This window comes from Oncorhynchus masou, chromosome 26 (genome assembly GCF_036934945.1).
Source record: "Oncorhynchus masou masou isolate Uvic2021 chromosome 26, UVic_Omas_1.1, whole genome shotgun sequence".
Lineage (NCBI taxonomy): Eukaryota > Metazoa > Chordata > Actinopteri > Salmoniformes > Salmonidae > Oncorhynchus > Oncorhynchus masou.
The window spans coordinates 13,125,543-13,145,515 of NC_088237.1; the positions used below are offsets into that span (position 1 = coordinate 13,125,543).

General features: G+C 44.8%; 1 protein-coding gene across 7 annotated transcripts in view; it reads right to left on the reverse strand.

Moving 5' to 3' along the window:
- The window catches only part of LOC135514827 (pleckstrin homology domain-containing family A member 5-like), a 194,564-nt gene that overhangs the window by 61,142 nt on the left and 113,449 nt on the right, over positions 1–19,973 (reverse strand). For 6 of the 7 annotated variants that reach the window (XM_064938466.1, XM_064938465.1, XM_064938464.1 and 3 more), the window contains exons 4-5: positions 15,081–15,164; positions 2,891–3,010 (exon numbers count right to left, since the gene is read on the reverse strand). In XM_064938466.1, the coding sequence (XP_064794538.1) occupies positions 2,891–3,010; positions 15,081–15,164 (204 nt within the window). Of the gene's footprint in view, positions 1–2,890; positions 3,011–14,503; positions 15,056–15,080; positions 15,165–19,973 lie in introns of those variants that run through there. The other variant, XM_064938467.1, reaches the window with a different exon arrangement.

A 19,973-nucleotide genomic window follows, 5' to 3' on the forward strand; every position in this document is an offset into this window, starting at 1 on the left:
TCCAGTGGAAAGGCAATACCAAAATGCAGGAAAGTTCAAGGACCCCCAGGATAAACTACCCAACACCATAAAAGATTGTAATGCTTATAACATCAGTAACAAAAAATAAGCTATGCTCGCCTATAAATCTTCCTATTTGCAGAGTTGATACATCTAGAGTTGTATTCAGATCAGTATTGTCTCGGAGCAGTGGCCTGTATTCTTTGATCTCTGAGCCTGTATTCTGTGATCTCTGGAGCGTGGAGAGGGGTCGAGAGAATATCTGTATCGGTCTGTCTGGGAGATAGTAAAGCTGGGTTTAAGGTCCCCACCTCACAGGAACAAACACCTTGAACATGAGGGTACACCGCTGATTTCAGCTCTGGTAACAGATAAGGTATGACAATCCACTCTCCCCTCTCCTCTCCTGCCAGCTATCATTCCCTGAAGCTTGTCAAATATTATCCTACATGTTCGCTTACCCCATTCCTCTCATCTACCTCCTGTAATCGCCTCCTCTCCTCTCCAACCCGCCTTATAAACAGGTCAGCCCGTATGTCCGTCGGAGTCTGTGACATGTTTGGGACCATGTGCATGACGCTTGCATGCAGGGACGTTGCAGGACTGGTCAGACAGGACAGGGGGTTATAACAGGATTGTTATGACAGGTATGTGAACGTGACTTAAGACATGTGAACGTAGGGGGCAAGGTTACTTCACAGGCGCGCATGAGTTCAGCTTGGCGTTGAAAAACACAAAGGCCAGGCCACATATAGGACAGCAACAGCTGCTGTCTACTTACACACAACGACACATACATTCTTAACAACACACGGAGCGTGCAAAACATTAGGAACACCTTCCTGCACCCCCTTTTGCCCTCAGTACAGCCTCAATTCGTCGGGGCAGGGACTATACAAGGTGTCGACCGCATCCCACAGGGACGACTCCAATGCTTCGCCCAGCTGTGTCAAGTTGGCTGGATGTCCGTTGGTTGGTTTGACCATTCTTGATACACACGGGAAACAGCAGCGCTGCAGTTCTTGACTCCCTCAAACCGGTGCGCCTGGCACCTACTACCATATCCCATTCAAAGGCACTTAAATCTGTTGTCTTGCCCAAGTCTAAAGTGTCTCAAGGCTTAAAAATCCTTCTTTAACCTGTCTCCTCGCCTGCTCAGTCTGTCACGGAAAGAGCAGGTGTTCCTAATGGTTTGTACACTCAGTATAGATCAACATTAAAAAACCTATTTAAAGTGAATTGCTAGACCGATATTTATACGTTATTATCTTCAAAGTGGATAATTGTCTTCACAGCCCATTTGACAGGATTAATCTCAATTGCGGCTTTACATTCCTTTATACGACGCATCCCCGGGGTATTCCCCAAATGCTTGTTAAATTATGTTTCTGTGGGCTGATGAAACGTGCGTGACCTTCCAAGCCAACACGGATTATCACGAGTTAATTCAAGCATCAGTGAGAGAATGAGGGATATTAACAGATATTAAATGACACTCTTCTTAGCTGAACCTGGAAAGTCTCCAACTTCAACGCTTGTCTCCAGTCAAGGCTTTCCAACATTAAAGTGCACATGTGCATTTCAAGCATTTCCAAGTGCGTCAGAGGCAGGCCCAGTGAATAGGTCTGTGAATTGCGGGGCAATTGACTCCTGTAGGAGTGGATGACATCAGTCCTGGTGACAACATCAAAAGAACTGAAGAGTGACTCATACAAATCATGCTTAGATCATACAGTCTTTCTATAGGCAATCACTCTCTTTGTCACTTTTCACTCTCTCGTTTTCCTTTTCTATAGATCTCTTTCTTCCTCTCTCTCCATAATGATGCTTCTCTATCTCCCCCAGGTCTTTATCTCTCCTGCCATCTGTATGGCTCCACCTTCCCCTCCTTTTCCCTCCCACACCCTCCTCTCTCTCTCTCTCTCTCTCTCTCTGTTACCTCTTGCTAGCAGAAATCCCTAGGAGTAAACCGGAGTATGACCTCTCTGAGAAGCGCTGTCGACCCACACAGCCAGGCTCGCAGATCATACAGTCTCTGCCTCATGATCAATGGCCCCTGTGTGTGTTAGTGTGTCAGCAGGGAGGATAAGAGAGGAAAATGAAGATAAAGGTTACAAAACATGCCTTAGAAGTGAAGCATTTCTTAAAGCTGCATTGTAGTTTGTTACTGTCCGAAAGTCCTGGGTTCAAATAGTATTGGTTTTCTTTCCAATACTTCTTTCTGTCTGGAGAATCAAATGGACAGAGTTTTGCATCTCCGTGACAAATCCATTGCGCCAAGCAAGCTCAATCAATGATTAAGTATTTGAATGAAAACAAATACTATTTGAACCCATGTCTGCTGTCTGTCTATGCAGGGTCTGTTTAGCTAAATAACTGGTGACTGTGTGTCAGTCTGAACACTGAGGCTATCGTTATCTGAGAGGTAAATGGTAAAACCCGTTGCGAGGAACAATTCTATAAATTGACTCAGGCTCGGAGACAGAATGTATTTCACCCGTTGCGATCACACACACACACACACACACACACACACACACACACACACGCGCACACACACACACACACACACACACACACACACACACACTGAGAGCTAAGCTTAATTTTTTCTATTAAATATACTTAAAGACAAATCGGAAGGCACAAATAAATCTTGCACATCTTTGCATTAGCAATGCATAGCAGGATTTCAGGCAATCCAACAAACGGCACACGCAGCATACGGGTTAGTGGTTGGACTGAATTAATGAGACAGCGGTAGAGGCAAGACTTCCAGAGAGATGAATTAGCTGGGGTTCTCCACAGGAAGACAGATGAAGAGGCTTATGCTTAATAGCAAGGAGGAGCAAAGCATCCACCCAGCCAATAGGCATGTATACTATATTACCTGTTTGATACAGGGTCTGCAACCGGGTGTGTAACCGGGTTGACTGTGACAGGGTTGACTGTGACAGGGTTGACTGTGACAGGATCTGTAACGGGGTGGACAAGCTTTGCAGAAGTCACGCTAGAAAACAAAAAGGGAAGGAAACAAAATGAACTGAATTAAAGAATAATATCAAACAATATAACCTGAAAATATCAAACATATGATAAACTAATTATATGGAATCGTGACATTTAACAAATAAACATTCACATCAAACTGACATGAAATTATAATTGTAGTCTTCAGGGATGTTCTCAGGCTACACACTCTCTCGATGCTTTTCACTAAATATCCATCGTGAAGAGAACATTACAATTGCATTAATATATGCCATTTTGCAGACCCTTTTATCCAAAGCTTAGTCATGCGTACGGGTGGTCCCGGTAATCGAACCCACTATCCTGGTGTTGCAAGCTCCGCGCTCTTCCAACTGAGCTACAGAGGACCGTTGCGGTTTATATTGCATAAGCCCCATTACCTAGCGCTAATTGACTGTTCCCCTCTAGGCTACTGGCAGCTCTGTACTGTAATTAAGGGATGGGTTTGTTGGGAGGACAGTCCCTTCTCCTTTCCTACTCTCTACCAGCAGTCTCTCTCTCCCTGTGCCACATGAAGGCTGCCCCCTGCATAGCCCCTAGCTTTAGGGCTTCTTCCCTTGCTTGCTCACATTTGGATGCCACGCAGCGTTCAAATATACCATCATAATATGGTAATTTTGCAGAGGCTTTTATCCAAAGCCAGTTACAGTTAACACATGCTGGACGTGGCTCATGTGGTTATCACATCTCGTATTCAAGAGAATTCCCACATCAGCAAGCTGACTCCCACCTAGCATCAAATACAGTGGTCCTTTCTCATCTGGTCTTGAAACAAGACAGGGTTCATATCAACAGCTCTGATGGCAAAACCACCATCAGTTTAATACCAACCCATGCTGCCATCTTCCTTTAACATGTACCATATGTGCTGTGATATCAATATCAGTTTCCCTACAGAGTGAAACTAGCTGATTGCTGTCCAGCTCCTTCCCCCCCTCAAACCTAACTGCAGTTTGGTCTAGCATTAAATTGTGGCAAGGATTAAACATTCTCTGTGAATTGAACTATATATTTTAGTGGGGGAAGAAGATAGGGGAGAAAGCAGAGAGGATGATTGACAGGGATGGAGCAAGAGAAGAAAGAGGAAAGAGGAAGACGAGACCGAAGAAAGAGAGCGAGGAAGTGGAGAGTGAAAAGAGGAATGTAGAAGAATGTACAGTGCCTTCAGAAAGTATTCATGCCCCTTGACTTATTCTATATTTACGTCCTCATTTAAAAAAACATTTCTCACCCATCTACACACAACACTACTTAATGCTAATTTATTGAAAATGAAATACAGAATTAGCTAATTTACATAAGTATCCCCACCTTTAGCAGTGATTACAGCTGTGCGTCTTCTCTGTACGTTATTAAGTCTCTTTCCACTATTGGATTGTGCAACATTTGTCAATTATTCTTTTCAATATTCTTTAAGCTCTGTCAAATTGGTTTATGATCACAGCTAGACAACCATTTTCAGGTCTTGCCATAGATATTCAAGTAGATTTAAGTCAAAACTGTAACGTGGCCACTCAGGAACATTCATTGTCTTCTTGGTAAGCAACTCCAGTGTAGATTTGGCCTTGTGTTTTAGGTCATTGTCCTGCTGTGTCTGGTGGAAAGCAGACTGAAATTGGTTTTCCTCTAGGATTTTGCCTGTGCTTAGGTCTATTACATGTATTTTTTTATTCTGAAAAACTCCCCAGTCGTTAATGATAACAAACATACCCATAACATGATGCAGCCATCACTATGCTTGGAAATATGGAGAGTGGTACTCAGTGATGTGTTTTGCCCCAAACACAACACTTTGTATTCAGGTAAAAATGTGAATTGCTTTGCCACATTTTTGAAGTATTTTGCAGTGCCTTGTTGCCAACAGGACACATGTTTTTGAATAGTTTTATTCTGTACTTCCTTCTTTTCACTCTGTCATTTAGGTTAGTATTGTGGAGTAACTACAATGTTGTTCATTCATCCTCAGTTTTCTCCTATCACAGCCATTAAAATCTGTAACTGTTTTAAACTTACTATTGGCATCATGATGAAATCCCTGAGCGGATTCCTTCCTTTCAAACAACTGAGTTAGGAAGGACGCCTGTATCTTTGTAGTGAATGGGGTGTATTGATACACCATTCAAGTATAATGAATAACTTCACCATTTTCAAAGGGATACTTTTTAAATGTTTACTCACCTACCAATAGGTGCCCTTCTTTGTGAGGCATCGGAAAACCTCCCTGGTCTTTGTGGTTGAATCTGTGTTTGAAATTCACTACTCAACTGAGGGACCTTACAGATAATTGTATGTGTGGGGTACAGAGATGAGGTATTCACTCAAAATCATGTTACACAATATTATTGCGGACAGAGTGAGTCCATGCAACTTATGTGACTTGCACATTTTTACTCCTTAACTTATTTAGTCTTCCCATAACCAAGGGGTTGAATATTTATTGACTCAAGACATTTCAGCTTTTCATTTGTAAACATAATTTCATTTTGACATTATGGGTTAGTGTGTGTAGGCCAGAGACAAGACACCTAAAATGTAATCCATTTTAAATTCAGGCTGAGACACAACAAAAGGTAGAAAAGTCAAGGGGTGTGAACACTTTCGGGAAGACACTATAAATGTTGCTGTGACGGATGACGAGAGCAAGGCCTCTCCTTTAGGCCCAGGGTCATCGCAGAGGTGGCGGACATTTTGAATCCAATTCTGCGTGCTGAATAAGTTGTGAAGAAAGACATGGCCATTAAAGTTGCAATATGCAGAAATCGTTCCACCCTTTCCTGGTTGCTAAAACTCTAATGGTTCGCCTAATTTCAGTTTATGTGACAAAATCAGCTAGTAAAGTGTAGAGAATCATTTTACCATCTAAACCACTGAAATATATTTTCCATAACCAAAAACATTATTTCTTCAGTGGTTTGAAGCTGGTTTCCAAACTGAAAGTAAAAAGAAGCATAAAGAAAACTTTCGAACGGGAAGCATAGAAATAGCTCACATAAAACAGATCTACCACATCTTAAACTTGCTTTCAAGTGGAATGATAGTTCTATAACTCACCTTTCTATGTGCATTTGGTCAGGTCACCCAAAAAGTGACATATTGCCACTAAGACTCCATTCATTTAATCAATCAAATGTATTTATGAAGCCCTTTTTACATCAGCCGATGTCACAAAGTGCTGTACAGAAACTCAGCCTAAAATCCCAAACAGCAAGCAATGCAGATGTAGAAGCACGGTGGCTAGGAAAAACTCCCTAGAAAGGCAGGAACCTAGGAAGAAACCTAGAGAGAAACCAGGCTATGAGGGGTGACCAGTCCTCTTCTGGCTGTGCCGGGTGGAGATTATAATAGAACATGGCCAAGATGTTCAAATGTTCATAGATGACCAGCAGGGTCAAATAATAATAATAATAATAATCACAGTGGTTGTAGAGGGTGCAACAGGTCAGCACCTCAGGAGTAAATGTCAGTTGGCTTTTCATAGCCGATCAATCAGAGTCAGAGATATTAAAGAGTGGAAGACATCAAAGTTGGGGAAATAAATAGGACACTTGAAAGTATTACAATATAAATGGTGAAAGGGTATAAACTAATGAGCCAAGGAGTTAACTTTTGAATACTTTCTTTTGTCTGGATATTAGGCACAAACACAACACTACACTAAGTGACATTTCTGCACTATAAAGTGGCGCTCAGTGGTTTGTGCCTGGGGTCTAAGGAGATTAAAGCAGAGCTTTATCACACTGTAAATAACTCATTACAGAGTCTGGCTGGACCAGGAGCACGGATCCTATTGAGAAAGAGAGAGAGAGAGGGAGAGGGGAAGAGATAGAGAGAAGAAAGTTCGAGAGAGAGGGAGGGAGTATGGGGTGTGGGACAAAGGGAAGCATGAGGAGGAGAGTGAAAGAGGGAGAGAGGCAGGGTGGGGGAATATGGGTGAGCCGGAAAGGCAGAGAGGGACTGTGGGAGACAAGTGGAAAGAGATGGAGAGAGAGGTTGATAGGGAGAGAAGATGTGTGGGTTGAAGAAGTGTAAACTGGTTATCAATGAGGAGTGCTTCCTTCAGAACACCATTAATCCACATTACACCCTCTATTATGTCTGTAGGGAAGGTGGAGGTGTGTGAGGGAGAGGTGACATTTATCTGAAGTGGATTACTTTTCATCCCCTATTCGCCTCGAAAACTTTCCTTTTCAGAGATTTATAAAGATTCTTATACTAAAGTTCTATGAAAGGTGTTTTGACGTGTCAATCACCTGGGAGAACGGTGATGGTGTCGACCAGGATTCAAGGACAGCAGTTCAGTACAAAGAACGTTAACCAAACACACTTTCAGAATGCAGTGCTGGCCATAAAGCAGAGGTTGCTCGACTCCATTTATTTGATTCTATATCCAGTATATTATATCACCATTTGGCTCCATTAGTCTCTCATATCCACTGTTATTTTACTTTTTTTTTTTTTTACTATTTTAATTTATTCCGACTTTATCTTGAGTTGAAATTTGCATAGAAACGTTGTGTGTTAGCTTTTCACACCTTTTTATTTGATTAAATAAGCACCTTGAAATGCATTTGCTGTGAGAAAAGTGCTATATAAATGAAGTTTGATTGATTGATAATACAGTCTTCAGACAGACAGAGAGAGAGAGAGACTGAGTGACAAGGCAGGCCAAATTAACATTGCTTGGTTATCCGCTCACGGATAGGCTGACGCTCGCTGGATAATCAGGATGTGAAGTTGCGTTTTTCCACTGGGAGGAACGATCACATCACTTGCTTTCTGTTGTTTCAAGTATTCTGTTATGTCGTTCTCGCAACGTGCAAGGAGTTGAAAAGAAAGTGGGTCTTAACGATGAAAAACCAACACATTCGGCAGTCAAAGCTTGGTCAGCCCAAGAACCCGAACGAAGGCGGTGGTGTCGAGTTGCTGTTTGAGATGAAAGAAACATTTCTTCTTGTGATCGGAGGTGACCCTCGTTCACACAAACCTTTTTGTCTGTCACCAACACACCTCACCTTTCTCGCCTCAGTCCCAGTTAACAGTTTACACACAGGAGAATATTTGCATATTATCCTCAGACACCTCAGAGAGTGTATTTGAAGTCATTTCAAATACCTTAGATGGGCTTGATTGAGCTTGCCTGCCGAAATGGAACCAATGGAAGCAGAAACAAAACAAAGTAAACGCTAAAACAAATGGAATTTTAATCCAAGTCTGAGGAGGAGAGTGTGACGGAGGGGATAATTGGGACGGGGTGCAGAGCAGATTGGAGGGGGGTTATCACTCAACGGCACAGCCAGGAAGTAAGGAACAGACTACAAATCTCCAAAACACCTAATGTTCCATCCAGAAAAATAGGATTCGAACTGAGTCATGACTGCATCTGAGATGGACCATATAATAGCCTAAATTTCTTTTGTTTTTGAGGTAAAGTGAGAAAATGGCTGCCAAGCTTAAGCAATTTCTCCATCTCTCTCTCCGGCTCTCAGTACGTGTCTCTCTCCGTCTCGCAGTACGTGTCTCTCAGTACGTGTCTCAGTACGTGTCTAAGTCACTCTCTGTCTCAGTCACTCTCTCTCTCTGTCTCAGTCACTCTCTCTCTGTCTGTCTCAGTCACTCTCTCTCTGTCTGTCTCAGTCTCTCTGTCTGTCTCAGTCTCTCTGTCTGTCTCAGTCACTCTCTCAGTCACTCTCTCTCTCAGTCACTCTGTCTCTCAGTCACTCTCTCTGTCTGTCTCAGTCTCTCTGTCTGTCTCAGTCACTCTCTCTCTCTTGCTGTCTCAGTCACTCTCTCTCTCTCAGCCACACACTCTCTCTCTCTCCCTCTGAAACACTCTCTCTCTCAGTCACACACTCTCTCTGTCACTCTCTCTGTTACTCTCTCAGTCACACACACTCTCCCTCTGACACTCTCTCGCTCTATCACTCTGTCACATTCTCTCTCTGTCACTCTCTCAGCCACACACACTCTCTCTCTCTCCCTCTGACACACTCTCTCTCTCTGTCACTCTCTGTCACACACACTCTCTCTCTCCCTCTGACACTCTCTCTCTCTCTCCCTCCCTCTGACACTGTCACATTCTCTCTCTTTCACTCTCTCAGCCACACTCTCTCTCTCTCTCCCTCTGACACACTCTCTCTCTGTCACTCTCTCAGTCACTCTCTCAGTCACACACTCTCTCTCTCCCCTCTGTCACACTCTCTCCCCCTCTGTCACACTGTCTCTCTCCCCTCTGTCACACTCTCTCTCTCCCCTCTGTCACACTCTCTCTCTCCCCTCTGTCACACTCTCTCTCTCCCCCTCTGTCAAACTCTCTCTCTCCCCCTCTGTCACACTCTCTCTCTCTCCCCCTCTGTCACACTTTCTCTCTCCCTCTGTCACTCTCTATGATACTCTCCCTCTCCCTCTGACACTCTTTCTCTCTCTCCCTCTGACACACTCTCTCTCTGTCACATTCTCTCTCAGTCACGCACTCGCTCTGTCTCAGTCACGCACTCGCTCCGTCTCAGTCACGCACTCGCTCTGTCTCAGTCACGCACTCGCTCTGTCTCAGTCACGCACTCGCTCTGTCTCAGTCAGCTCTCTCTCTGTCTCAGACAGCTCTCTCTCTGTCTCAGACAGCTCTCTCTCTGTCTCAGACAGCTCTCTCTCTGTCTCAGACAGCTCTCTCTCTGTCTCAGACAGCTCTCTCTCTGTCTCAGACAGCTCTCTCTCTGTCTCAGACAGCTCTCTCTCTGTCTCAGACAGCTCTCTCTCTGTCTCCGTCGCTCTCTCTCTGTCTCCGTCGCTCTCTCTCTGTCTCCGTCGCTCTCTCTCTGTCTCCGTCGCTCTCTCTCTGTCTCCGTCGCTCTCTCTGTCTCCGTCAGCTCTCTCTCTGTCTCCGTCAGCTCTCTCTCTGTCTCCGTCAGCTTTCTCTCTGTCTCCGTCAGCTCTCTCTCTGTCTCAGACAGCTCTCTCTCTGTCTCAGACAGCTCTCTCTGTCTCAGACAGCTCTCTCTGTCTCAGACAGCTCTCTCTCTGTCTCAGACAGCTCTCTCTGTCTCAGACAGCTCTCTCTGTCTCAGACAGCTCTCTCTGTCTCAGACAGCTCTCTCTCTGTCTCCGTCAGCTCTCTCTCTGTCTCCGTCAGCTCTCTCTCTGTCTCCGTCAGCTCTCTCTCTGTCTCCGTCAGCTCTCTCTCTGTCTCCGTCAGCTCTCTCTCTGTCTCAGACAGCTCTCTCTGTCTCAGACAGCTCTCTCTGTCTCAGACAGCTCTCTCTCTGTCTCCGTCGCTCTCTCTCTGTCTCCGTCGCTCTCTCTGTCTCGCTCTCTCTCTGTCTCCGTCGCTCTCTCTCTGTCTCCGTCGCTCTCTCTCTGTCTCCGTCAGCTCTCTCTCTGTCTCCGTCAGCTCTCTCTCTGTCTCCGTCAGTCTCTCTCTGTCTCCGTCGCTCTCTCTCTGTCTCCGTCGCTCTCTCTCTGTCTCCCGCTCTCTCTTTCGCTCTCTCTGTCTCCGTCAGCTCTCTCTCTGTCTCCACACACACTCTCTCTGTCTCCGTCAGCTCTCTCTCTGTCTCCGTCGCTCTCTCTCTGTCTCCGTCGCTCTCTCTCTGTCTCCTTCACTCTCTCTCTCCGTCACTCTCTCTCTCCATCACTCTCTGTGTCAGTCACTCACTCTCTGTGTCCGTCACTCACTCTCTGTGTCCGTCACTCACTCTCTGTGTCCGTCACTCACTCTCTGTCTGTCACTCACTCTCTGTGTCCGTCACTCACTCTCTGTGTCCGTCACTCACTCTCTGTGTCCGTCACTCACTCTCTGTGTCTGTCACTCACTCTCTGTGTCTGTCACTCACTCTCTGTGTCCGTCACTCACTCTCTGTGTCCGTCACTCACTCTCTGTGTCTGTCACTCACTATCTGTGTCTGTCACTTACTCTCTGTGTCAGTCATTCACTCTCTGTGTCAGTCATTCACTCTCTGTGTCAGTCATTCACTCTCTGTGTCCGTCACTCACTATCTCACTCTGTATCAGTCACTCAGTCACTCTCAGTCAGTCACTCAGACTCAGTCTCTGCAACACACACTGTCACACTCTCTCCCTCTGACATGCTCTCTCTCTCTCCCTCTGACACACTCTATCTCTCTGTCACTCTCTGTCACACACACTCTCCCTCTGACACACTCTCTCTCTTTGTCACTCTCTGTCACACACACTCTCCCTCTGACACACTCTCTCTCTTTGTCACTCTCTGTCACACTCTCTCTCTCTGTCACTCACACACACTCTCTCTCCCCATCTGTCACACTCTCTCTCTTTCCCCCTCTGTCACTCTCTCAGTGACACACTCTTTCTCTGTCACATACTCTCTCTGTCACTCAGTCACACACACACTCTCTCTCCCCATCTGTCACACTCTCTCTCTTTCCCCCTCTGTCACTCTCTCAGTGACACTCACTCTCTCTCTCTCCCTCTGTCACTCTCTCAGTGACTCTCGCTCTCTCTCCCTCCCTCTGACACACTCTCTCTCTGTCACTCTCTCAGCCACAAACTCTCTCTCTCCCTCTGACTCTCTCTCTCTGTCACCCAGTCACACACTCTGTCACACACACTCTCTCCCCCCTCTGTCACACTCACTCTGTCACACTCACTCTCTCTCCCCCTCTGTCACACTCTCTCTCCCCCTCTGTCACACTCTCTCTCCCCCTCTGTCACACTCTCTATCTCTCCCCCTCTGTCACACTCTCTCTCTCTCCCCCTCTGTCAAACTCTCTCTCTCCCCCCCTCTGTCACACTCTGTCTCTCTCCCTCTGACACTCTCTCTCTCACCCTCTGACACACTCTCTCCCCCCTCTGTCACACTCACTCTGTCACACTCACTCTCTCTTCCCCTCTGTCACAATCACTCTCTCTCCCCCTCTGTCACACTCTCTCTCTCCCCCTCTGTCACACTCTCTCTCTCCCCCCTCTGTCACACTCTCTCTCCCTCTGTCACACTCTGACTCTCTCTCTCACCCTCTGACACACTCTCTCTGTCACTCTGACACACTCTCTCTCAGTCACACACACTCCCTCTCTCTCCCCCTCTGTCACTCTCTCAGTGCCACTCTCTCTCTCTCCCCCTTCTGACACACTCTCTCTCTGTGTCACTCTCTCAGTCACACACACTCCCTCTTTCTCCCCCTCTGTCACTCTCTCAGTGACACTCTCTCCCCCACTCTGACACACTCTCTCTCTGTCACTGACACACACTCTCTCTCTGTCACTCTCTCAGTCACAAACACTCTCTCTCTCTCTCTCCTTCTGTCACTCTCTCTCTCTCCCTCTGACACACACTCTCTCTCTGTCACTCTCTCAGTCACACACTCTCTCTCTCTCCCTCTGACACAATCTCTCTCTCTGTCACTGACAAACACTCTCTCTCTCTGTCACTCTCTCAGTCACACACTCTCTCTCTCCCTCTGACACTCTCTCTCTCCCTCTGACACACACTCTCTCCCTCTGACACACACACTCTCTCCCTCTGACACACACACTCTCTCCCTCTGATACACTTTCTCTCTCTCCCTCTGACACGCTCTCTCTCCCTCTGACACGCTCTCTCTCCCTCTGACATGCTCTCTCTCCGTCTGACACTCTCTCTCTCTCTCTCCCCCTCTGACACACTCTCTCTCTGTCACTTAGTCACACACTCTCTCTCTCTCACACTCTCTCCCTCTCTCTGTCACTCTCTCAGTCACACACACACTCTCCCTCTCTCTCCCCCTCTGACACACACTCTCTCTCTCCCTTCATCTCTCTCTCAGTCACACACTCTCTCTCCCTCTGACACACTCTCTCAATCTGTCACTGACACACACTCTCTCTCTCTGTCACTCTCTCAGTCACACACACTCTCTCTCTCTCCTTCTGACACTCTCTCTCCCTCTGACACACACACTCTCTCCCTCTGACACACACACTCTCTCCCTCTGACACACACACTCTCTCCCTCTGATACACTTTCTCTCTCTCCCTCTGACACACTCTCTCTCTCTCCCTCTGATACGCTCTCTCTCTCTCCCTCTGACACTCTCTCTCTCTCCCTCTGACACGCTCTCTCTGTCCCCCTCTGACCCGCTCACTCACTCAGTCATTCCCTCACTCACTCAGTCAGTCAGTCACTCTCTCAGTCAGTCACTCTCTCAGTCAGTCACTCTCTCAGTCAGTCACTCTCTCAGTCAGTCACTCTCTCAGTCAGTCACTCTTTATCAGTCTTTCAGTCATCCTCTCTAAGTCTCTCTCTCAGTCAGTAACTCTTTCCCTCTCAGTCGCTCAGTCACTCTCTGCCTCTCTGTTACTCTCACTCAGTCTCAGGCTCTCTCTCTCTCTCCCTCTGTCAGACACTCACTCTCTGTCACACTGTCATTAACTCACTGTGTCACACTCTCTGTCACTCTCTCGCTCTCCCTCTGACACACGCTCGCTCTCTCCCTGACACACTCTCTTTCTCACCCTGACACACTCTCTCTCTCACCCTGACACACTCTCTCACTCAGTCCCTCGCTCACTCAGTCCCTCGCTCACTCAGTCCCTCGCTCACTCAGTCCCTCGCTCAATCAGTTCCTCGCTCAATCAGTCCCTCGCTCACTCACTCTCACTCAGTCCCTCGCTCACTCACGCAGTCCCTCGCTCACTCACGCAGTCCCTCGCTCACTCACGCAGTCCCTCGCTCACTCACGCAGTCCCTCGCTCACTCACGCAGTCCCTCGCTCACTCACGCAGTCCCTCGCTCGCTCACGCAGTCCCTCGCTCGCTCACGCAGTCCCTCGCTCGCTCACGCAGTCCCTCGCTCGCTCACTCTCACGCAGTCCCTCGCTCGCTCACTCTCACGCAGTCCCTCACTCACACAGTCCCTCACTCACACAGTCCCTCACTCACACAGTCCCTCACTCACACAGTCCCTCACTCACACAGTCCCTCACTCACACAGTCCCTCACTCACACAGTCCCTCACTCACTCACACAGTCCCTCACTCACTCACAGTCCCTCACTCACTCACACAGTCCCTCACTCACTCACACAGTCCCTCACTCACTCACACAGTCCCTCACTCACTCACACAGTCCCTCACTCACTCACACAGTCCCTCACTCACTCACACAGTCCCTCACTCACTCACACACGCAGTCCCTCACCTACTCACACACGCAGTCCCGCACACACGCAGTCCCTCACTCACTCACACATGCAGTCCCTCACTTACTCACACAGTCCCTCAGTCAGTCACTCTCAGTCACTCTCTGTCAGTCAGTCACTGTCAGTCAGTCACTCTCTCAGTCAGTCACTCTCTCAGTCAGCCACTGAAGAAGGTGAAACCAAGGCCTTATACCTTTTAAAAGGTTACTACATTATGTTATGATAAACTGTAAGGTTTCCTCTTCAGGATACCTCTGTGTGTGTGTGTGTGTGTGTGTGTGTGTGTGTGTGTGTGTGTGTGTGTGTGTGTGTGTGTGTTAAAACCTGTTTTTGAGTGTTGCGACCTTCAGACACTATCAGAAGGTGTCTACGTTCAGACTCCTCCTGTCTGGATCCCACCGTGGTTTTCTGGTTCCAACGCCTCCAGGATTACAATACACTTTCTAGTCCATAAAAGCCACTCTTCTCCCAGCGTCTCCATCAATTTACAATGGTATAAAAGCTCAAACTGTGAATATATGCCATTGTGAATACATGCTCAACTACTGTATGAATATTTTATGTAAACACCACACAACCAATTTAGTACATCATTTGATATGCAATATACTGTGACATGATCTGACAGTAACGTGGGCCCTCAAGCATTACTGGAGGACAAAGTTGTGTGTTTTATAACTTTCATATGAATGGAATTTGTGGGAAACTTCCCTGTATTTCAACTCACACTTTGACATTCATCTTGTGGCATAAAGAATGGACACACGATGCAGGGGTGAAACCAACTCGACATTATAGGTTAGTATGTGTGCATGTTAAGTTCACTTGTGGGTATGTCATTCCACTGGCATGTAAGTTCCAGTCATCCCACTGCTCAGGGTGTGGGAGAGAAGAGACTTACTGTTCGTTGACGACAAAGATGCAGTTGTCTTGTGAAGGAAGACCAGAGACTGGATGCTTACAGGTCACCTTCCGCTCATTGTGACTGGAGAGAGAGAGATAGAGAGGTGGGGGAGAGGGATAGAGGAGGGGGGGGGGGGGGCAGGGAGAGAAAGGGAAAAGGGGGAGAAGAGAGAGAGCACATTAGACCACAAAAATCATACATGGAGTAGACTTAATTAATAACAGCATTGTAAACATATTACTCATTGTCAACCAGCCAATAGTAACCATATTACCCATTGTTAACCAACCAATAGTAACCATATTACCCATTGTTAACCAGCCAACAGTAACCATATTACCCATTGTTAACCAGCCAATAATAACCATATTACCCATAGGTCAACCAGCCAATAGTAACCATATTACCCATTGTTAACCAGCCAATAGTAACCATATTACCCATTGTTAACCAGCCAATAGTAACCATATTACCCATTGTTAACCAGCCAATAGTAACCAAATTACCCATTTTTAACCAGCCAATAGTAACCATATTACCCATTGTTAACCAGCCAATAGTAACCATATTACCCATTGTCAACCAACCAATAGTAACCACATTACCCATTGTTAACCAGCCAATAGTAACCATATTACCCATTGTTAACCAGCCAATAGTAACCATATTACCCATTGTTAACCAGCCAATAATAACCATATTACCCATTGTTAACCAACCAATAGTAACCATGTTACCCATTGTTAACCAACCATTAGTAACCATATTACCCATTGTTAACCAACCAATAGTAACCATATTACCCATTGTTAACCAGCCAATAGTAACCATATTACCAATTGTTAACCAGCCAATAGTAACCATACTACCCATTGTTAACCAACCAATAGTAACCATATTACCCATTGTCAACCAGCCAATAGTAACCATATTACCCATTTTTAACTAGCCAATAGTAACCATGTTACCCATTTGTCAACCAGCCAATAGTAAACATATTACCCGTTGTTAATCAGCCAATAGTAACTATATTACCCATTGATAACCAGCCAATAGTAACCAAAATACCCATTGTTAACCAACCAATAGTAACCACATTACCCATTTGTCAACCAGCCAATAGTAAACAAATTACCCATTGTCAACCAGCCAATAATAACCATCATACCAATTGTTAACCAGCCAATAGTAACCATATTACCCATTTTTAACCAGCCAATAGTAACCATATTACCAATTGTTAATCAGCTAATAGTAACCATATTACCAACTGTTAACCAGCCATTGTTAACCAACCAATAGTAACCATATTACCCATAGGTCAACCAGCCAATAGTAACCACATTCCCCATTGTTAACCAGCCAGTAGTAACCATACTACCCATTGTTAACCAACCAATAGTAACCATATTACCCATTGTTAACCAACCAATAGTAACCATATTACCCATTTGTCAACCAGCCAATAGAAACCATATTACCCATTGTTAACCAGCCAATAGTAACCATATTACCCATTGTTAACCAGCCAATAGTAACCATATTACCCATTTGTCAACCAGCCAATAGTAACCATATTACCCATTGTCAACCAGCCAATAGTAACCATATTACCCATTGTTAACCAGCCAATAGTAACCATAGTACCCATTGTTAACCAGCCAATAGTAACCATACTACCCATTGTTAACCAACCAATAGTAACCATATTACCCATTGTCAACCAGCCAATAGTAACCATATTACCCATTGTTAACCAGCCAATAGTAACCATATTACCCATTTTTAACCAGCCAATAGTAACCATGTTATCCATTTGTCAACCAGCCAAAAGTAAACATATTACCCGTTGTTAACCAGCCAATAGTAACCATATTACCCATTGTTAACCAGCCAATAGTAACCATAGTACCCATTGTTAACCAGCCAATAGTAACCATACTACCCATTGTTAACCAACCAATAGTAACCATATTACCCATTGTCAACCAGCCAATAGTAACCATATTAACCATTGTTAACCAGCCAATAGTAACCATATTACCCATTTTTAACCAGCCAATAGTAACCATGTTATCCATTTGTCAACCAGCCAAAAGTAAACATATTACCCGTTGTTAACCAGCCAATAGTAACCATATTACCCATTGTTAACCAGCCAATAGTAACCATGTTACCCATTTGTCAACCAGCCAATAGTAAACATATTACCCGTTGTTAACCAGCCAATAGTAACCATATTACCCATTGTTAACCAGCCAATAGTAACCATATTACCCATTGTTAACCAGCCAATAGTAACCATATTACCCATTGTTAACCAGCCAATAGTAACCATATTACCCATTGTTAACCATCCAAAAGTAACCAAATGCCCATTGTTAACAAACCAATAGTAACCATATTACCCATTTTTAACCAGCCAATAGTAACCATATTACCCATATATCAACCAGCCAATAGTAACCATATTACCCATTTTTAACCAGCCAATAGTAACCATATTACCCATTGTCAACCAGCCAATAGTAACCATATTACCCATTGTCAACCAGCCAATAGTAACCATATTACCCATTGTTAACCAGCCAATAGTAACCATATTACCCATTTTTAACCAGCCAATAGTAACCATGTTATCCATTTGTCAACCAGCCAATAGTAAACACATTACCCGTTGTTAACCAGCCAATAGTAACCATATTACCCATTGTTAACCAGCCAATAGTAACCACGTTACCCATTTGTCAACCAGCCAATAGTAACCATATTACCCATTGTTAACCAGCCAATAGGAACCATATTACCCATTGTTAACCAGCCAATAGTAACCATATTACCCATTGTTAACCAGCCAAAAGTAACCAAATGCCCATTGTTAACAAACCAATAGTAACCATATTACCCATTGTTAACCAACCAATAGTAACCATATTACCCATTGTTAACCAACCAATAGTAACCATATTACCCATTGTTAACCAGCCAATAGTAACCATATTACCAATTGTTAACCAGCCAATAGTAACCATACTACCCATTGTTAACCAACCAATAGTAACCATATTACCCATTGTCAACCAGCCAATAGTAACCATATTACCCATTTTTAACTAGCCAATAGTAACCAAAATACCCATTGTTAACCAACCAATAGTAACCACATTACCCATTTGTCAACCAGCCAATAGTAAACAAATTACCCATTGTCAACCAGCCAATAATAACCATCATACCAATTGTTAACCAGCCAATAGTAACCATATTACCCATTTTTAACCAGCCAATAGTAACCATATTACCAATTGTTAATCAGCTAATAGTAACCATATTACCAACTGTTAACCAGCCATTGTTAACCAACCAATAGTAACCATATTACCCATAGGTCAACCAGCCAATAGTAACCACATTCCCCATTGTTAACCAGCCAGTAGTAACCATACTACCCATTGTTAACCAACCAATAGTAACCATATTACCCATTGTTAACCAACCAATAGTAACCATATTACCCATTTGTCAACCAGCCAATAGTAACCATATTCCCCATTGTTAACCAGCCAATAGTAACCATATTACCCATTGTTAACCAGCCAATAGTAACCATATTACCCATTTGTCAACCAGCCAATAGTAACCATATTACCCATTGTCAACCAGCCAATAGTAACCATATTACCCATTGTTAACCAGCCAATAGTAACCATAGTACCCATTGTTAACCAGCCAATAGTAACCATACTACCCATTGTTAACCAACCAATAGTAACCATATTACCCATGGTCAACCAGCCAATAGTAACCATATGACCCATTGTTAACCAGCCAATAGTAACCATATTACCCATTGTTAACCAGCCAATAGTAACCATATTACCCATTGTTAACCAACCAATAGTAACCATATTACCCATTGTTAACCAGCCAATAGTAACCATATTACCCATTGTTAACCAACCAATAATAACCATATTACCCATTGTTAACCAGCCAATAGTAACCATATTACCCATTGTTAACCAACCAATAATAACCATATTACCCATTGTTAACCAGCCAATAGTAACCATATTACCCATTGTTAACCAACCAATAATAACCATATCACCCATTGTTAACCAGCCAATTGAGGAGCAGTAGGAAGATGAGGATTAGTGTCCCTCTCCACACGACACAATGTCCTGTTGAAGAACAATGAACAGCAGACAATGCCTACACACCTTGAGTGGGGGGTGGTGCTGAACTTCAGCATGGCAGCCCACCTGTTTTCTGACCTGGGTCAAACACTGTTCTACACAGCACCATCTAACATAGTTCTTCCACTGACATTATCCTCTCTTCTCTCGCGTGACGAACAGCTATCCAGCCCAGCCGTGGCTCTTCAACACTGCTGCAGAATACAAATGATCTAGCCCTCCCAAGAAGCCCCGAACCGCTCCAGTCATATGCCCTAGATCACAAGAGTACAGCTAACAGGCTGTTTCACAGCAAGTTGTGTCCTATCTATAAATACAATTACAGCACCTCAGCCAGTCAGACAGAGAGACACAGACAGAGAACGAGAGACCTCTGTAGCCGGCCCTCTGTAAGACACAAGCAGCTTTTCACACAGAGTGGAGGGGAGGCAGGGGAACGCTTAGTGCTGATAAAGACAAGAGAGAACAGAGCTCTCTTTTCTGCTCCAAAGATGAAGCCATGCACACACACACACACGGAGGGAAGGAGGACAGACTGTACAGACAGAGAATATGCTATTCTCATGGATTTAAGAGCTCTCTAGGCTCATCTGGACATGGATGGATATCTGAAAGAGAGAGTGTACTGTATATTTATCAACTGATCCTCTCTGGGAGGCAGCAGTGTGGGCTCGGACACACACTGTATGAT